This window comes from Xenopus tropicalis, chromosome 5 (assembly GCF_000004195.4).
Source record: "Xenopus tropicalis strain Nigerian chromosome 5, UCB_Xtro_10.0, whole genome shotgun sequence".
NCBI classification, from domain to species: Eukaryota; Metazoa; Chordata; class Amphibia; order Anura; family Pipidae; genus Xenopus; species Xenopus tropicalis.
Genome location: NC_030681.2, coordinates 61,690,518 through 61,711,748, shown reverse-complemented (window position 1 = coordinate 61,711,748; position 21,231 = coordinate 61,690,518). Strand labels below are relative to the sequence as shown.

General features: G+C 39.9%; 1 protein-coding gene across 1 annotated transcript in view; it reads right to left on the bottom strand.

Moving 5' to 3' along the window:
• arfgef3 (ARFGEF family member 3) overlaps positions 1 to 21,231 on the bottom strand; it is a 629,444-nt gene that overhangs the window by 232,455 nt on the left and 375,758 nt on the right. Inside the window, exons 25-27 of the mRNA XM_031902164.1 lie at positions 15,273 to 15,376; positions 12,668 to 12,812; positions 10,837 to 10,965 (exon numbers count right to left, since the gene is read on the bottom strand). Coding sequence (XP_031758024.1) covers positions 10,837 to 10,965; positions 12,668 to 12,812; positions 15,273 to 15,376 — 378 coding nt within the window. The remainder of the gene's footprint in view (positions 1 to 10,836; positions 10,966 to 12,667; positions 12,813 to 15,272; positions 15,377 to 21,231) is intronic.

Sequence of the window (21,231 nt, the reverse complement as noted above, 5' to 3'; positions counted from 1 at the left end):
ATATATACACAAATTGTGAATATGGACCAAAAAAAGTACAAAGGATAAATTCCAGGCGATTTCCCTCAGATCACTAACTAGGAATGTAATATAATATATATATTAGAACTCTGCCCCCTTCTGGTTGTTCTGGGTAAGCTTTTTTCCTTTAGGTATGGCAGAAGTACTAGAATCCAAGTCCCACGGTGACGTCATGTGGGCGGAACCAAGCAGGGACAATTGGACCAATCACGACCTGAGAGGGATTTGAAAAGCCGGTACACAGAGGGGGCGCCTTAGCTCTTGAAAAAGCTCCACAGAGTGGAGCGAAACGCGCGTTGGGCATATTGATCAGGGGGGAGGTCGGGCTGTTGATGCAGGGGCTTTTTTTTTAAGGGGGTGGGATGGTATGGGTGCACGAATGATGTGCAGTTTTAGGTGCGGGGGTGGAATGCAATATTGATATGGGAGGCTGGGGTATCACCACGAGACCTAATGCTATAATTTATGGTGGGGTGACTAAAACTAAGGAGGAGAATGCTCAGTACACTGTAAGTTGGAGTGCTGAATTAGAAGCACTCTAGCCCCGTTTTACTTAAATAATAGCAGCAGCACATGATATGAGTCGGGTGTCTCTCTACACGAGTTAAGAGTTGTTACATTTGTTGCAAGTTTTCCGAGGCATTTTCCCTGTTACTGCTCAGTTGGAGTTTGAATAGGGGGAATCAGATACATTTTATGTCAGCGAAACGTTGTTTCGTTTTGTTTTGTGTCAGCCTCAGTAAATCAGTAGTGAGCAGTTGATGCTCTGTGATTAACATTTGGATCGCTTTTCACCCCCTGCTATTTTTAATTGGGATTTTCTTTTTTCTATGAGCATCATTTTTTTGGGGGGGTTTTATTTAAATTAATAAAGGTTAAATTTTAATTCTGATCTTTCTAATACTCTTTGTTAACTAACTGACCTAATAATTTAATTAAGTAACTGTGCATGTGATTGAAGTCTAGGAGGGAACACCTGCTTTGGTGTTTCTTAATTTGTGTATTGTATGTTTGTATACTTCATTAGCACGTTACTTGGAGGATTCTATCCCCATTTACATATCTCTTTTGTAGAATAGTGTTGAAATTTACTTGAGACTAACACTTCAGTGTGGAAGGTGCAACTGTTCTCTCTTTCTCTTTATATTGTTTTGACACTCTCTGCTCGGGCAGAAGACCTTGAGAACTGCAGCCAACGAAACAACCTACAACTTATAGAAAATCCATGAGGCCTTCACCGAGAATTGTTATTATTTAAAGAACACATTGTATTCCAACTAGAGCCTTATCTCAGGGCACACCACCTAGGCCACTGATAACGCACTTTCTTAACTACTGCAATGGTGGCAGCTAGGCGGAAAGTTCAGTTGACCTATAATGACACTAACATTTCTTTGTATCTGGGTTATTCACAATCTATACAAAAGCTGAGAGCATCTTACCAAGAAGTGAAATGAAGGCTGAGGGTGGCAGGGATCATCTACTCCATGCTATATCTAAACTCCGGGTAGTACGTGAAGATTTAGTGCACTTCCTCACAACAACAGAAGAAGCAGATCAGTGGCTTAATACGCAATGCTTCTCACCTCCAAATAGCCCACAACACAACGGAGGGACCCCTCACAGAAAAGCCCCGGAGTGAGCACTTAACTGACTGCTTTATCCACAGCTTAATTATGCCATAACCCTACAATTCTTTTAACAAGACCCGCATTAAGAACAAAGCTAATAAGTTCAAGTTACCCACCTTTAAGATCTCAGCTTCCCAACTGGAATACAAAGGTACCTATCAAAAGTAATCTCTTTTGGAAAAACTGCCTTAACTGTCACTTACCCAGTATCAGAGTAGGAAACTTAGTCAATACAATGTACAACAGACCTAAAGGGCATTCCCAGAGTATGCCTGCAGAACACATTTAAATAATAACCTCAAAGACTTTGCACCTTATTTTCAGAACCCACAGTTTATGGAGGTCAATAATCAGTGAGGTATCACTTGGAATTACCACCACCCAAGAACGATGATTGAACTCTGGGATTGACTATAAAATATCAGGCTACATAATGTGATGGGTAATCAATCTGCATTACACAAGTACTTATCAATATGACCAGAGGCGGTCTTTCATACATAAAATAACTCCCAAGTTTGGGAGGTGGGCAGGGTGGGAGGGAATGAAGTCCACGAGGGGTCTCCAAGGGAGACAAGATTACAAGAAATATAGTTTTATGTATATAGATATAGATATGTATGTATGTATATATATATATATATATATATATATCAAAATAAAACAGCCAGCACCAAGGGTCTTTGTGTTTCAAAAAATCTCTCGTGTATTAAAATTGCATGTACACGAGAGATTTTTTGAAACACAAAGACCCTTGGTGCTGGCTGTTTTATTTTGATATTTATATGATATCCCGTGCACAGGGGCAACTGCAGAGCAGCAGATTTTGGAGTGTGGTGCTGTCGTGTGGACTGTTTTATATATATATATATATATGCCTTTGAAGAATGACAAAGTCAACAGAATAAAACACATACTATGTAAGAGTTGGTGGGACAGCACCGTATTACCTTTTATAAACAATAAATCAAATGAAACCCACTCCAATTTATTAAAAGCACAAAGGGACCTAAACTTGCAACAATGTGATCTTAACTAGGAAGAAGCTACTGTATCATACCCAAAAAACCTTTAAAACTGGAGACAGAAATGGGAAAACGCTGGCTTACTTTTCTAAGGTCTCTGAGGCTGTAATGGTAGTGCCAACTATAAGGGAAGGTAATGGGAACTTTCACACTGACCTACAGAACATAGCGAACATATTTGCTGCATATTTCAGGGAGATATACACACAACAAGACTTTGCAGCAGAAAATGATATGGAAACATATCTAAATAGCACCCCCTTCCTCTACCTATCCATAGAACAATGGCAATTTCTAGATAATCACATTTCTCTACAAGAGACAGAAATTGGTATCAAAAGCCTACCAGCTAATAAAACCCCTGGGCCAGACAGATTGCCAGCAGCTTGTTACAAACTTCGAAAATATTTAATGAATGTCTAGAGCCTGCTCATTCTACGAGGCAATCATAACTTGAATCCACAAAAATTAGACCAAACTAGATGTGATTGGTACCACCGAATCTCATTATGTAACATAGTAACATAGTAAGTTGGGTTGAAAAAAGACATACGTCCATCAAGTTCAACCATAATGCCTATATATAACCTGCCTAACTACTAGTTGATCCAGAGGAAGGCAAAAAACCCCATCTGAAGCCTCTCTAATTTGCCGCAGAGGGGAAAAAATTCCTTCCTGACTCCAAGATGGCAATCGGACCAGTCCCTGGATCAACTAGTACTAAGAGCTATCTCCCATAACCCTGTATTCCCTCACTTGCTAAGAATCCATCCAGCCCCTTCTTAAAGCTATATAATGTATTAGCCAGCACGACTGATTCGGGGAGGGAATTCCACAACTTCACAGCTCTCACTGTAAAAAATCCATGTAATATGGATGCAAACAATTTTGCAAATGTTATTGCTCACAGGCTACTCAAAGTTGTACCCGATCTGATACACAAGTGGGTTTATGTCACACAAAACCACATTCTTAATTTAATATAATAATAATAATTATATACAAAACACTAAGTTAACACAGGCAGTGGGACTATAGGCAGTAATAAAAAGATTTATACAAGAAACCCAATGCCCGCTTCCATGTAAACTCCATATTTTCAGACAAAATAACACTAAGTAATGGAACCAAGCAAGGATGCCCAATGACCCTCTCTACTTTTTGCACTGGTCACACTTTCCATGGCCATCCGTCTGGATCAAGAGATCAAAAGCCTTAGAGTTGGACAGGTAGAGAAAAAGATTACGCACTATACACAGAAGATTTGAGATCTATCCAAATACTGTGAAATAAATTTAGCACCTATTCTCTCCAAATTCAAAAAATATGCAATGCACTGGGTAAAATTACCATTAATCAATGTTTTCAAAAGGGTATATCCTGCCTAACTGGTTTAATCTAGATCTGGACAACCCTCTACAGGAAAAAAAGGAGATATTCCCCTTTTGCCAGAGGTGTTCACTACCCCTATGATGATCTGGACTAAATTAGTAAAGCAGAAAATGAGAAACACAAGGTTACACTCCCCATATTTGCCTCTCTGGAAAAACTCTAACTTGCAACACTTCTGGGGGCACCCAGATTTTCATTACTGGCCTCTTAATGGAGTGAAATGGCTTTCTGATGTGGTACTAGATAGTAAATGTATTCAATTTAATGCTGGATAGGCCAAATCTGCAATTCTATAGAAACCTCCAGCTAAAATGGAAAAATATGCTCCCACAACTAAATGATGATCAGAGGCAACTGACCACATATATGACTTCCTCATAGCCACAAGAGACAGATTTATACAATTTATACAATATATCACACCAATCAGACTTTAAATTATAGGTAGATCACCTAATGCAGAGTGCCCTAAATGTCATAATGCAAATGCAGATTTTGCCCATATGATATGGGCTGTGCACATATAGCTACCTATTGGACTGGAATTATGCAGTGTTTAGATGAAGTATGTCTACTAGGCCTAGTTGATGAATTGGTCCCCCAGAATCACTTAAGAAACCTAATGAGAGCAATACTGTTTTATGCCAAAATACTTACCATTATGGATGATGAGTCCCAACTCACCCACTGTAGCAGAGTGGATAACACTTGTTAATAAAACAATACCTCTTGTAAAATTAAATACATAGCAAGAGGCATCTCACCGAATTTGAATGCATCTGGACCCCCTTGTTAGATGTTAATCCTACTTTGGATCTTTCTGAGGTACCACCAACCAGACAATTCTAGGCAACGTCACCTATCAGTCAAAAATTGTATACTGTATAAAGGCCAATAATGATGATTACAAACGCTCAATGGCTTATTAGAATTATATATTATAATGACAGTATGGCAAATATAAAGCACCTGCATTGTATTACATCTCCAGTCTAGACTGCAAATGTTTGTTTGTGTTTGTAATTGTCAATGTTGTTGTTTAAAATGCCTAGCTACAAAAATTTTTTGTCCTGTGCTGGAGACCTAATGCATTTTATCTGTGCCTAATGAGTGCTAGGAATAAAGTGCCCATTGTGTCAAGGCAGCAACATTAAGGGGCAGTGTCACAATTACTTGCTTACTAACAGGCTGGTGGCTAGTTGAATCAACTTGCTTTTCAATTCAACAAAAAAGGAATAAGTATTCTTTATTAACTTTATTCAAAATCATTGTGTTTTTTAACTGTTGGGTTTAAATTTTTTTCAAAAGTAATTGTTGTTTTTGGTGCTAATTTACAAAGTTTGGTGAACTATAAGGCTTACCAGAAGTTACATTCCTTTGTAATTACCCTCAGTTTGAGGTGGGTGGGGTTTGATTAGTTGACCTTAACAGACTGTATAAATAGAACCACTGGCACTCCAGTGGAGCTTGCTCTGGTGGTAGGTGCTCTGTAATTGCTCTTTGAAGTGGGGGCTCTGTAAGTGAAGTTATAAACACAGGAGTTACAAACTAAAGGAGTTTAAAACAAGGTACAAAGTTTGCATTTATTTCAAGTCTTTTCACCTATTTCTGTTTAACTGTTTCTGTACCTGGGAGAATGAGTGGCAGCAACATTGAAGGTCTGACACAGTGCACAGCCTGCCACATGTATGCAGTTATGGAAAAACAGTTCCAAAGTGCATACCTCTGTTGTGGATGTGAGTGAATTGCCACTTTATAGGCTCGCGTTAGAGCCCTAGAGGGCTCAACACTGCGTTCGATTGACATTCTTGGGAGAAGTCTCTTGCTTACTGAACAAGAGCTAGCGGGGTCAGATAGTATGGGGGCGGGGAGCAACGAAAGGATGATAGGGCAGTAAGCTGGGTGACAGACAATATAGTGTGGGGAAAAGGAAAAGGGAGACTGCTCCAGGGTTTGCGCATCCCAACAGATTTTCCAGATTGTGTGAAGAAGATGGGAGTGTGAACTCTGGACTGGCGGTTCTAGATGAGGCTGATCTCTCTAATAGCCGGGAGACCAGTTTCTCTAGTAGTGGTGGGGAGGAGAGCAGAGCTAGGCCTAAACATGGTGGGTATAGGGGATTCGATCATTAGGAAAGTGGACAGGGTATTCTGTTGAGTGGATCGCTTCAACCGAACAGTTTGCTGTCTTCCTGGTGCCAGGGTTCGGCATGTGGTTGATCGGGTTGACAAATTATTGGGAGGGGCTGGGCATGACCCGGTTGTCTAGGTACATATCGGTACTAACGACAAAATGAACGGTAGGTGGAGGACCTTAAAGAGTGAGTTCAGGGATCTAGGCTCTAAGATTAAGGAAAGGTCCTCCAATGTAATTTTTTCGGAAATTTTGCCGGTGCCATGTGCAAGTTTAGGGAAACAGCGGGAGCTTAGGGAGCTAAATGCGTGGCTAAAGTCTTGGTGTAGGAAGGAAGGGTTTGGGTTCCTAGAGCACTGGGCTGAGTTTTCTTTTGGGTACAATCAATACAGCCGTGACGGATTGCACCTGTGCTAGGGGAGAGAATGGTTAAGAGGCTGGAGGAGTGTTTAAACTAGACAAGGAGGGGTGGGTGAGCTAGAGTTCTATAGGAAAGCTAGAGTAGATGGGGCAGTGGGACTAGCAAAGGGTTGTGGGGGAGGAGTGAGGGGGGCATATAGTTTATCAGATAAGGAGCTTCCGTTACAAGGAAAACAGTCTAATATTTGCCTTAGCTCTAACTCTCCATTAGCTAATGTAAACATCAGAGGGAGAAGTAGTAATCTCCGCTGCATGCTGGCTAATGCGCAAAGCTTGTCGGGTAAATTAGGGGAGCTGCAGGCTGTTGCATGTATTGAAAATTATGATTTAATTGGTATCACTGAGACTTGGTGGGATGAAAAATGCGACTGGACCGTGAATTTAAATGGTTATACACTTTTTAGGAGGGACAGAGAGATTAAAAAGGGTGGAGGGGTTTGTCTTTATGTAAAGTCAGATTTAAAGCCATGTAATAAAGACATTACCAATGAAAACGTCAAATCTCTTTGGGTAGAAATTTCAGTAGGGCTGAAGGTCACAAAGAAAATGATCATTGGTGTATGTTATAAAACACCCCCGTATAGATGATAGATGTTGCAAATGGAGGAGGCTTCACAACTGGGTCAAGTTGTTATTATGGGGGATTTTAATTATCCGGACATTGACTGGAGTAATGGGGTGGCTAAGTCAGGAAAAGCTAGTAGGTTTGTAAATATGCTAAATGACAACTTTTTATTTCAGGCGGTTCAAGAACCTACTAGGAATGACTCTATTTTGGACCTGGTAATATCTAATACTGAACTCATCTCTAACATTTTTGTGGGTGAGCATTTGGGGAACAGTGATCACAACATGGTCTCCTTTGAGATAATGCTGCAGAGACAGCTCTATAAGGGAGTGACTAAACCGCTCGATTTTAGACGTGCAGACTTTGCCAGTATAAGGGCATCTCTGCAATGTGTCAACTGGGAAAGGCTTTTCATAGGGTTAGGCACAGAAGGAAAATGGAACATCTTTAAAACATTGCTTTGCAGGTATACACAACAGTATATTCCCCTTGTAAGCAAGGAGAGGCATCGCAAAGCAAAACCTTTATGGCTGAATAAAAGTGTTAGTGTCGAGGTTGGTAAGAAAAAACGTGCTTTTAAAGCATTCAAGTTAGCTGGGACAGCAGAAACTTTCATCAGGTACAAGGAAGCAAATAAAGCATGCAAAAAAGCTATCAGGCAAGCTAAAATAGAAAGGGATATTGCAGCTAGGAGTAAAAAGAATCCAAAATTATTTTTTAGCAAGAAGGGGTGGGAACCTTATTATCACGGGGGGGGGGTAAGTTGGTTGATGAGAACGGGGAAAAAGCAGAAATTTTGAACTCTTATTTTTCATCTGTCTATACATCTGAGGAGCCAGCTAATGAAGGCTTCCCTTTTAATATGCCCAGTTCTGGTAATTTAGCTACTGACGCATGGGTCACTCTGGAGGAAATTCAAAAGAGACTTGAACATGTAAAGGTAAACAAAGGTCCAGGACCGGATGGGATTCATCCCAGGGAATTAAATGAGCTGAGCGCTGTGATTGCCAAGCCTCTTCACATAATTTTTCAGGATTCGTTGAGGTCTGGCATGGTGCCGAGAGACTGGCAAATTGCTAATGTGGTGCCGTTATTTAAAAAGGGATCCAGTTCTCAGCCTGAAAACTATAGGCCTGTTAGTCTGACATCAGCAGTAGGAAAACTTTTGGAAGGGGTAATAAGGGATAGGGTACTTGAATACATTGCTGTTCGCAATACTATAAGTTTGTGTCAGCATAATTTTATGCTTAACAGATTAATTTAGTCGTCTTTTATGAGGAAGTGAGCAGGAACCTCGATGCTGGAATGGCAGTTCATGTCATCTACTTGGACTTTGCTAAAGCGTTTGATACAGTACCTCACAGAAGGTTAATGATCAAATTGAGGAATATTGACCTAGAACATAATATTTGTAATTGGATAGAGAACTGGCTGAAGGATAGATTACAAAGAGTGGTGGTAAATGGAACATTTTCTAATTGGACCAGTGTGGTTAGTGGAGTACCGCAGGGGTCAGTTCTTGGTCCTTTGCTTTTTAACTTGTTTATTAATGACCTGGAGGTGGGCATAGACATTACTGTTTCTATTTTTGCTGATGACACAAAATTGTGCAAAACTATAAGTTCCATGCAGGATGCTGCCGCTTTGCAGTGCGATTTGAAAAAATTGGAAAACTGGAAAATGAGGTTGAATGTTGATAAGTGCAAAGTTATGCACTTTGGTAGAAATAATATAAACATGAACTATCTACTGAATGGTAGTTTGTTGGGGGTATCCTTAATGGAGAAGGATCTAGGGGTTTTTGTAGATAACAAGTTGTCTAACTCCAGGCAGTGTCATTCTGTGGCTACTTAAGCAAATAAAGTGCTGTCTTGTATAAAAGGGGGCATTCACTCAAGGGATGAGAACAAAATTTTGCCCCTTTATAGGTCATTGGTAAGGCCTCACCCTGAGTATGCAGTGCAGTTTTGGGCTCCAGTCCTTAAGAAGGATATTAATGAGCTGGAGAGAGTGCAGAGACATGCAACTTAACTGGTTAAGGGGATGGAAGATTTAAACTATGAGGTTAGACTGTCGAGGTTGGGGTTGTTTTCTCTGAAAAAGAGGCGCTTGCGAGGGGACATGATTACTCTGTACATTAGAGGGGATTATAGGCAGATAGGGGGTGTTCTTTTTTCCCATAAAAACAATCAACGCACCAGAGGTCACCCCTTTAGATTAGAGGAACAGAGCTTCCATTTGAAGCAGCGTAGATAGTTTTTCATGGTGAGGGCAGTGAGGTTGTGGAATGCCCTTCGTAGAGATGTGGTAATGGCAGATTCTGTTAATGCCTTTAAGAGGGGCCTGGATGAGTTCTTGAACAATCAGAATATCCAAGGCTATTGTGATACTAATATCTACAGTTAGTATTAGTGGTTGTATATATAGTTTATGTATGTGAGTGTATAGATTGGTAGGTGTGGGTTGTGTGTGCTGGGTTTACTTGGATGGGTTGAACTTGATGGACTCTGGTCTTTTTTCAACCCTATGTGACTACTGCATTAAATGAACATTAAATGACTTTAGGTGTTGCTACATAGGGTCACTTGCTCAGTCTTTCACACACCTTGCACAAAGGTTAGACTAGTGTCACAGCACCACAGGCAATAAGAGATGCCAAGCACTCTAACATTAAAAGAGTTAATGCAATTGAAGCACACACTCTTTTTACCAGCGGTCAATGGTTATCCACATAACTGCATGTAGAGAGCGGCAGATTCGGTGCATCCCTAAAAAAAACATAGGAGACTACCAATAGACAATCTAGTCTAGGGATGAACTGCCAATTGAAACTGGTCCTCCAAAATAAGTCCAACTCTTTGGCAGAAGGGCTATTTACCACAGTTTGCAGAGGCGTCAGGTAACTGGACACTTCCCTCCTCCCATAGGCATGCCAGGGGCGTGGCCTAGCAGGACGCAGCTTCATTTTTTTTTTATAGCCTCCTGTGAGTATGGACTAGACAAAGAATATAATGACTATAACTTCTTACAGGAAAATAATAGGGAGATGATATCATATCTATCGGTCATATTTCTTCCTGCCGGTTCCATAATGCTGGGTGACCTTCCCTGCCCAGATATTCCCATCTGAAAAACCTAAGCTATTCATGTTTGGACTCGATTGACAGACAATATTAAATTAAACCTAAATAATAAAGAATCCAGTTTCAGTTTATATTATAGTGTGACCATCACTTATGAGGAGTCTTGATGTGAACCTCATTGTTATCAACCAGGGCTTGGAAGAGAGCATCACAGGTTATAAAACCTTTACACATCTGTTTCTGGTACTGGCAGAATGTTTTTTGAACACCTTCTTTAGTTTAATCCTTGCAAGTCTAAATTAAATAGTGTTTTGACACAAACAGGCAGATTTGACAAAACATGATTTTAGAGCTCAATACATAAAAACTCACCCATAATCTATTCATTCCTATTAAATTTTTAAAAGCATATTTATCAAATGGTCTACTCTAACTTTCACCATTGTTAAATACCCTTCTAAAAATGCCATAGAAATGACTGGAACGTGGGTGAATTTTTATGTATTAGTCTAAACTCACATTTTGGTAAATGTGGCCCAGAGTTGAAGAAAACAAATGTTTACCTGGCACTTTAGCAACTCCTCTTAGCAGCTCAAAAAGTAAATCAAGTGTAGGTGGCTGGTGCTGGCGTGGGCAGTTTGATATAGAAGCAGTCAGCTGCTCTAAAAGGATTATCCAAACTTCAATAAGACCTATAACAAACCATATGGTAAAAAAAGTTCACACCATATTAAATGAAAGAGTAATAATCCTAAATTACATAGAGAATGTTAAAAATAGTTAATCAAGTTCAACCTAATTGTCTAAGTGACACTTGCCCAACTGCTAGGCAATCCAGAGGAAGGCAAAAACCCCATCTGAAGCCTCTCCAATTTGCCTCAAGGGGAAATAAAATTCCTTCTTGAGCAATCACACTTAGAACTGCTTTCAGATAATGGATGTGCTCTATTAATGGATGTGTTTTGAAACAACGCGTTTTCCCATGACAGTATTCCTTTAACACACCTTCCAGTCTAGCAGTCAATAAAGAGAAGCATTGCGGGTTTCCATAGAAACTCTGCTTTAGCTGTGCATGTGCTGTTTGCATGTGTAAATGTCACTTATGATGTCAGAGGGAAAATAGCCGCCAGGGGAAACCTGCTCTTTGTTTTAGGAAAATGTGATTGTGCTAGCAAAAAGGGCATATATGCAGTACAAATTATGCTATTTGGGTGGGGTATATATAAAGTAGAACAATTTAGGGTTTACATGTCCTTCAATTTATGGTTTCAAAAACCTCTAAAACCACTAAAATCTGAATGCTGATAATTAGGCCTCCATGATAGAGAAGAGCCAGCCATGTTTAGCTAGGAACAGCCAGAAGAGGTTAGCTAGTTTAATAGCATAACACTAGATGAGACAGTCGGGAACAGGTGGGGATATTGGTGTCCCAGAATAGTGGTGGAAGTGATGACCTTACAGAAGGGAACTGTGTTAGTTCTCTCCAAACAGCAGTGTGGCAAATCAGTATTTACAATCTCAGCTTCTATTCAGGCTAAAGTAAATTATTTTTATTTTGATGACATTATATTAAACAATTAATAAACAAAACATCAAATGTGGCCATACAATTGCCAACATTACAGTTATGAGACAGATTGCATCAAAAAGTCAAAGATTGCACAATTTGTACATCCCAAGGTATAATAAATCTACTAGGGGTAGGCAGAAGAGGCATGTGCCTAAGGAGCAATTAGGAGAGTGGATCTTTCTAAAAACATTTTTTTCCTTCCTGCATGATCCCCTTGAGGAGATGTGAATTGTAAAACTATAATCTGTCTGTAATGTGTGCTAAAGTCTGCTACATTGGTTTTAATGCAAGTGTTCACATGGACTGAGAGATCTCTTTTGGGTGAATGTAAATTTCCTATCTACTATTTTTCCTTCTCTCCAATTAGGCTGACTCCTATAAAAGGCTGGAGGGCTCTGCAAGCAGGGAGTCATTGTAAATGGGAAGTGCTGTTTCTCAGAAGAGCTGCTGCATGCTGTGAATAGCAGGGGTTTTTTTTTGTTTCATTTTTCTTTTCTGTAACAAAGTCTGCTTTGCTTTGCAAGTCTCTACTATATGTGTAAATAAGAGCCTTGCTTATTTGTTTTTTTTGATAGAGGTCTTGTGACATAAAATAAACCTCTGATTTTTTACATCAAGACGAGAATTCTCTTTGTGAAAAATTCCCCATGCATGGCATACTCATCATTGTTAAAAGGGTGGGCAAGTGACAGAGTTAACAATGCCAGTGCTATTTGAACCAGCTCTGCTAGGTGAATATACTGTTCGACCCAAAGAGTCACAAGAATACACTTCTTGAAACCATATCTTGTCAAATTGTGATTGATGGCAAAAGGGAAACCTACCTGTGTCATCATCAAACTCTGATAGTAGTGCCTCAATACCATCATCACTGCTTTCTGACCGTTCCTGTGCCCGGCGATGCAGGTTTGCTTGACGCCCACTCAAAAATATTGGCTTCACTGGCATCTTGTATATTTTAGCCAGCAACTAAATTGAGTAAAAAAATGTTCTTCACAGTTTTCTATAAAATATTGTGCTGTTTTTTTTTATAAACAAATTGCCCTGTACCACACTGAATTGGATACACTTTCACAATACTATTAGTTTGTGCCAGCATGGTTTTATGCGTAACAGATCTTGCCAGACTAATTTAGTCGCCTTTTATGAGGAGGTGAGTAGGAACCTTGATGCTGGAATGGCAGTTGATGTCATCTACTTGGACTTTGCTAAAGCGTTTGATACAGTACCTCACAGAAGGTTAATGATCAAATTAAGGAATATTGGCCTAGAACATAATATTTGTAATTGGATAGAGAACTGGCTGAAGGATAGAGTACAAAGAGTGGTTGTAAATGGAACATTTTCTAATTGGACCAGTGTGGTTAGTGGAGTACCGCAGGGGTCAGTCCTTGGGCCTTTGCTGTTTAACTTGTTTATTAATGACCTGGAGGTGGGCATAGACAGTATTGTTTCTATTTTTGCTGATGACACTAAATTGTGCAAAACTATAAGTTCCATGCAGGATGCTGCCGCTTTGCAGAGCGATTTGACAAAATTAGATAACTGGGCAGCAAACTGGAAAATGAGGTTCAATGTTGATAAGTGCAAAGTTATGCACTTTGGTAGAAATAATATAAACGCAAACTATCTACTGAATGGAAGTGTGTTGGGGGTATCCTTAATGGAGAAGGATCTAGGGGTTTTTGTTGATAACAAGTTGTCTAATTCCAGGCAGTGTCATTCTGTGGCTACTAAAGCAAATAAAGTGCTGTCTTGTATAAAAAAGGGCATTGACTCAAGGGATGAGAACATAATTTTGCCCCTTTATAGGTCCCTGGTAAGGCCTCACCTTGAGTATGCAGTGCAGTTTTGGGCTCCAGTCCTTAAGAAGGATATTAATGAGCTGGAGAGAGTGCAGAGATGTGCAACTAAACTGGTTAAGGGGATGGAAGATTTAAACTATGAGGTGAGACTGTTGAGGTTGGGGTTGTTTTCTCTGGAAAAGAGGCGCTTGCGAGGGGACATGATTACTCTGTACAAGTACATTAGAGGGGATTATAGGCAGTTGGGGGATGTTCTTTTTTCCCATAAAAACAATCAACGCACCAGAGGTCACCCCTTTAGATTAGAGGAACGGAGCTTCCATTTGAAGCAGCGTAGGTGGTTTTTCACGGTGAGGGCAGTGAGGTTATGGAATGCCCTTCCTAGTGATGTGGTAATGGCAGATTCTGTTAATGCCTTTAAGAGGGGCCTGGATGAGTTCTTGATCAATCAGAATATCCAAGGCTATTGTGATACTAATATCTACAGTTAGTACTAGTGGTTGTATTTATAGTTTATGTATGTGAGTATATATTGGTAGGTGTGGGTTAGGTGTGCTGGGTTTACTTGGATGGGTTGAACTTGATGGACACAGGTCTTTTTTCAACCCTATGTAACTATGTAACTATGTAACTATGTAACAATCAATTAAAAATCTTATCCAACTTCAACATAAATAAGAGTGAGAAAATTTCATAACTGAGCAAATAAATGTTGCCTCTAAACTTGATGAACATAGTAAGACACTGTATCCTATAATAGATAAACAAGCCATGACTCCTTAAAAAACCCTAGGTTGTCACTCACTAGACCTGTAAATTTAAGAGAAAAACTACCTTATGACAGGCTTATAAACTTTACAATACAATATCCATATAGACATATAAAACAATAAATATAAGCTCTCTGTTGTGTAACCTATGAAAATTTGCACACAGAAATTTCTGTGGCCCTGATGTTTATTATTTGTATTATTTTATTTTTCTAAATCAGTACTTATAACAATGAAATTATCCAACTGATCTACTATAGGGTGTGTATTTTACAACTTACTAGACCTGGATTCTGTTTCTTTTTCTGTTTGGCACTTTTCATGCTAAACAAATATGTAATGTATATTGCTTTACCATTATTTCAACCAAGGGGTCTTCCACAATAGTTTTGGTAGCTATATTGCTGACTCTATACATACAAATATATAGTACAGGTATGGGATCCAGAATGCTCGGGACCCGGGGTATTCCATATAAGGGATCTTTCAGTAATTTGGATCTCCATAACTTAAGTCTGCTAAAATCATTTCAAAAAAACATTTAAATATTGAATAAACCCAATAGGATTGTTTTGCCTCCAATAAGGATTAATGATATGAGTTTGGATCCAATAAGGATGAGTTATATGAGTTAGGATCAAGTACAATATACTGTTTTATAATTACAGAGAAAAAGGAAATCATTTTTCAAAAATTAGAATTATTTGCTTATAATGGAGTCTATGGGATACAGCCTTTTTGTGATTCTGAACTTTCTGGATAATGGGTTTCTAGATAAGGGATACCATACCTGTACTTATGTAGGTATAATAATGCAAGCAGTAGAGTTTCCTGCCTGTATTACCGTATTTTACCTGTGAACATCTTCGGAGATAATCCAAAGCTGGCAGACACAGATCAGTGGATGATGTGACAGAACCAGAAATGCAGTCCCCACTTTCTTTACATTCAACTTCACCTAAAAATAATGCATTCTGGTGTTAAGATACCAAAAAAAAAAAAAACAGTAAATGCATAACATCCTATGAATTTACCAAAACTACGGCATTTGTCTGTGTTTGTGAAATTATTACATACATTGTATGTATGTATGTATAACTTTATTTATAAAGCGCCACACGTCATTCTCACGCCGGAACCAGTATTAAATGTATGTTTACCAATGCAAGGAGTCTGACTGGTAAAATGGGAGAGCTGGAGGTACTGGCGTTGGAGCGGAAATATGATGTGATTGGAGTTGCTGAAACTTGGTTGAATGAGTCTCATGACTGGGCAGTTAATATTGGGGGGTATACATTGTTTCGGAGGGACAGGGGCAATAGAAAAGGAGGAGGAGTGTGTCTGTTCATTAAGCAGGAATTAAAAGCAAATATTAAGGAGGAAGTGATGGGGGTAACAGAGGGAGCTGAATCCTTATGGGTTGAGCTTCTCACAGATAGTAAAGAATCTACCAAACTAATTGTAGGGGTATGCTATAGACCCCCTAATGTAAGCGAAGAGGAGGAGGCCCAGCTCCTGTTGCAAATAGAAAAGGCTGCTACTTTGGGGCAAGTGATAATAATGGGGGATTTTAATTACCTTGATATTGACTGGGGCAATAGTACTGCCAGGACAGTAAATGGGAACAAGTTTATAAACTTGCTGCATGACAACTTTATGTCACAAGTTGTTGAGGAGCCAACCAGGAACCATGCTATACTAGATCTAGTGATCTCTAATGACCCAGAACGTATAGCAAATGTGCAAGTGGTTGAACCCCTGGGTAATAGTGACCATAATGTTATTTCATTTGATGTTTGGTGCAGGAAACAAATTTACACGGGGGCAACAAAGACAATGAATTTTAGGAAAGCAAATTTTAGCTCCTTAAGGGCAGCACTTCAGGGCATAGATTGGGGCATTATGTTTTCTGATAAAAACACAGAGCAGAAATGGTTGTCATTTAAAATGATATTAAATCATTATTGTTCTCAATTTATTCCATTAATAAGAAAAAGTAGAAGTGTTAAGAATCAACCTATGTGGCTTAACTCTGAGGTAAAGAAGTTAATAGGGAAAAAAAGGAAAGCTTTTAAGAAATATAAGTCAGAGGGGACAGTAGCTGCGTTTAATGAGTATAAACACTATAACAAGTGTTGTAAAACAGCAATCCGAAAGGCAAAGATAGAAAATGAGGAGCGCATCGCGGCCGAGGCCAAGACTAACCCCAAAAAGTTTTTTAAGTATATTAATAGTAAAAAGATGCAGGTTGAGGGTGTGGCCCCATTGAGTTATAATAACAATATGGTTACAGCGGATACAGAAAAGGCAGATGTGCTTAACCAGTTCTTTTCTTCTGTGTATACAGTAGAGGAGCCAGTGGGACAAGTCCCACCCAATAGCTGCACTGTTGCCTCAGCTCCAACTACACAGTGGTTGGCACAGGATATGGTGCTTAAAGGGTTACACACGATAAATGTAAACAAGGCACCTGGGCCAGATGGAATACACCCTCGGGTACTGAGAGAGCTAGGGGCAGAATTGCAGTGGCCCTTGTTTCTGATATTCTCAGACTCTCTTTCATCAGGTATGGTACCTAGGGATTGGAAGAAGGCGAATGTCATTCCCATATTTAAAAAGGGAGTAAGATCTCAGCCTGGTAATTATAGGCCTGTAAGTTTGACATCCGTGGTGGGCAAGTTATTTGAAGGCTTGTTAAGGGATCACATTCAAAATTATGTAGTGGAGAATGCCATTATGAGCAGTAATCAGCATGGCTTTATGAAGGACCGGTCATGTCAGACCAATTTAATTGCTTTTTATGATGAGGTAAGTAAGAAGCTGGACAGTGGGGATGCAGTAGATATAATCTATTTGGATTTTGCCAAAGCATTTGATACCGTTCCCCACAAACGACTGCTTTCTAAGCTAAGGCATATTGGTCTTAGAGAGGTCGTTTGCACATGGATAGAAAACTGGCTACAGGATCGGGTACAGAGGGTGGTTGTTAATGGTACATTCTCTACTTGGAGTAAGGTTCTCAGTGGGGTCCCTCAGGGTTCTGTACTGGGTCCACTTTTGTTTAATTTGTTCATAAATGACTTAGGGGAGGGTATTATGAGTAATGTATCAGTGTTTGCAGATGACACAAAACTCTGCAGACCAGTCAATTCTATCCAGGATGTGACATCCCTGCAGCAGGATCTTGACCAACTGGCAATCTGGGCAGCTAAGTGGCAGATGAGATTTAATTTGGATAAATGTAAGGTCATGCACCTGGGATGTAAAAATATGCAAGCCCCGTATACCCTTAATAGGACTGCACTAGGCAAATCCCTAATGGAGAAGGACCTTGGAGTCCTTGTAGATAATAAACTTGGCTGTAGCAAGCAATGCCAGGCAGCAGCTGCAAGGGCAAACAAGGTTTTGAGCTGTATTAAAAGGGGTATAGATTCACGGGAGGAGGGGGTTATTCTTCCCCTTTACAGAGCGCTGGTAAGGCCCCATCTAGAATATGCTGTTCAGTTTTGGTCTCCAGTGCTCAAACGGGACATTATTGAGTTAGAGAGGGTCCAGAGAAGGGCAACTAAGCTGGTAAAGGGTATGGAAAGTCTCAGTTATGAAGAAAGACTGGCCAAGTTGGGTCTGTTTACACTGGAGAAGAGGCGCTTAAGAGGTGACATGATAACTATGTATAAATATATAAAGGGATCATATAATAACCTTTCTAATGTTTTATTTACCAGTAGGTCCTTCCAACGGACACAAGGGCACCAACTCCGTTTAGAAGAAGGGAGGTTCCACTTAAACATTCGGAAAGGATTTTTTACAGTGAGAGCTGTGAAGTTCTGGAATTCCCTCCCCGAATCAGTCGTGCTGGCTGATACATTATATAACTTTAAGAAGGGGCTGGATGGATTCTTAGCAAGTGAGGGAATACAGGGTTATGGGAGATAGCTCTTAGTACTAGTTGATCCAGGGACTGGTCCGATTGCCATCTTGGAGTCAGGAAGGAATTTTTTCCCCTCTGCGGCAAATTAGAGAGGCTTCAGATGGGGTTTTTTGCCTTCCTCTGGATCAACTAGTAGTTAGGCAGGTTATATATAGGCATTATGGTTGAACTTGATGGACGTATGTCTTTTTTCAACCCAACTTACTATGTTACTACTATGTTACTATGTTACAAGGGTACGCAGCGCTGTACAGTCTTACAGAATACAAAATTACACACAGGGAGGACGAGTGATATAATAAATAAATACAATAAATACATATATGTACAGGTCCTTTTCAAAAAATTAGCATATTGTGATAAAGTTCATTATTTTCTGTAATGTACTGATAAACATTAGACTTTCATATATTTTAGATTCATTACACACAACTGAAGTAGTTCAAGCCTTTTCTTGTTTTAATATTGATGATTGTGGCATACAGCTCATGAAAACCCAAAATTCCTATCTCAAAAAATTAGCATATCATGAAAAGGTTCTCTAAATGAGCTATTAACCTAATCATCTGAATCAACAAATTAACTCTAAAAACCTGCAAAAGATTCCTGAGGCTTTTAAAAACTCCCAGCCTGGTTCATTACTCAAAACCGCAATCATGGGTAAGACTGCCGACCTGACTGCTGTCCAGAAGGCCATCATTGACACCCTCAAGCAAGAGGGTAAGACACAAAAAGAAATTTCTGAACAAATAGGCTGTTCCCAGAGTGCTGTATCAAGGCACCTCAGTGGGAAGTCTGTGGGAAGGAAAAAGTGTGGCAGAAAACGCTGCACAACGAGAAGAGGTGACTGGGCCCTGAGGAAGATTGTGGAGAAGGACCGATTCCTGACCTTGGGGGACCTGCGGAAGCAGTGGACTGAGTCTGGAGTAGAAACATCCAGAGCCACCGTGTACAGGCGCGTGCAGGAAATGGGCTACAGGTGCTGCATTCCCCAGGTCAAGCCACTTTTGAACCAGAAACAGCGGCAGAAGCGCCTGACCTGGGCTACAGAGAAGCAGCACTGGACTGTTGCTGAGTGGTCCAAAGTATGTCATTCGGAAATCAAGGTGCCAGAGTCTGGAGGAAGACTGGGGAGAGGGAAATGCCAAAATGCCTGAAGTCCAGTGTCAAGTACCCACAGTCAGTGATGGTCTGGGGTGCCATGTCAGCTGCTGGTGTTGGTCCACTGTGTTTTATCAAGGGCAGGGTCAATGCAGCTAGCTATCAGGAGATTTTGGAGCACTTCATGCTTCCATCTGCTGAAAAGCTTTATGGAGATGAAGATTTCATTTTTCAGCATGACCTGGCACCTGCTCACAGTGCCAAAACCACTGGTAAATGGTTTACTGCCCATGGTATTACTGTGCTCAATTGGCCTGCCAACTCTCCTGACCTGAACCCCATAGAGAATCTGTGGGATATTGTGAAGAGAAAGTTGAGAGACACAAGACCCAACACTCTGGATGAGCTTAAGGCCGCTATTGAAGCATCCTGGGCCTCCATAACACCTGAGCAGTGCCACAGGCTGATTGCCTCCATGCCACGCCACATTGAAGCAGTCATTTCTGCAAAAGGATTCCCGACCAAGTATTGAGTGCATAACTGAACATAATTATTTGAAGGTTGACTTTTTTTGTATTAAAAACACTTTTCTTTTATTGGGCGGATGAAATATGCTAATTTTTTGAGATAGAAATTTTGGGTTTTCATGAGCTGTATGCCACAATCATCAATATTAAAACAAGAAAAGGCTTGAACTACTTCAGTTGTGTGTAATGAATCTAAAATATATGAAAGTCTAATGTTTATCAGTACATTACAGAAAATAATGAACTTTATCACAATATGCTAATTTTTTGAAAAGGACCTGTATATATATATATATATATATATATATAAGTGCCATGTGGTAAGAGATACAGTAGGAAGGAGGTCCCTGCCCCGTAGAGCTTACAATCTGAGTGGTTGGGTAACATACAGGCACAAACTGGAAGGTAAGAGTGCCTCAGGTATGGGCATTTGCCCATAAGCGCAGGACTGGGCAAAATAATGTCTTAGTGCTCCAGAAGGTAACAGCTGAGTTTTTTCTTAAAGAGAGTTAGTGAGTGTTCCCTACGGAGGGATTCAGGGATAGAGTTCCAGAGGTAAGGAGCAGTGAGATAGAAAGGTTTAAGACGAGAGAGCGCAGTGGGTGTGGATGGTGTAAAGAGACGGAGGCTCTGAGAGGAGCGGAGGAGACGACCAGGAACATGTAGGGAGACCAGTGAAGAAATGTAGTGAGGAGCAGAGGAGTGAAGGGCTTTGAATGTCAGCAGAAGGATTTTGTAAGCTATCCTTTGCTTGACAGGCAGCCATGCCTATATATATCAAGATATATTTGTAAATTTTTATCGCACACATAAAATGGAACTTCTGGTAGTTTGTGTTAGATGACTGAATGCTGTAGCCTGTATTTAAATGAACATACTACTTATTTATATACACATAGGTGCATAGAGGGGTGTGTGTTATTTTGTGCATAATTTAAACTATATAGTAAGTAAATTATCCAAAAACAGACATATGTGTTCCCTGTTTATTTGATATCTACTTGAGATAAGAAATAGTAATTGTGTGCATAGTACATTTTGTTTATCGCAGATTTGCATTTATTGTTTTCTACTTGAAGGCTGGTAAAGAATGCTTCTTTAACAACTTGTGTGTGAACAATGCCAATGCAGGATGCTGTGTATGTGTGTGTGTTATAAGCCTTGCCCACCAAGACTTTCTTATTTCCCAAAAAGCAAAACCATTTTGCTATTTCTTTGTACTGGGCAGTTTGATGACAAGTATGCATCACCAGT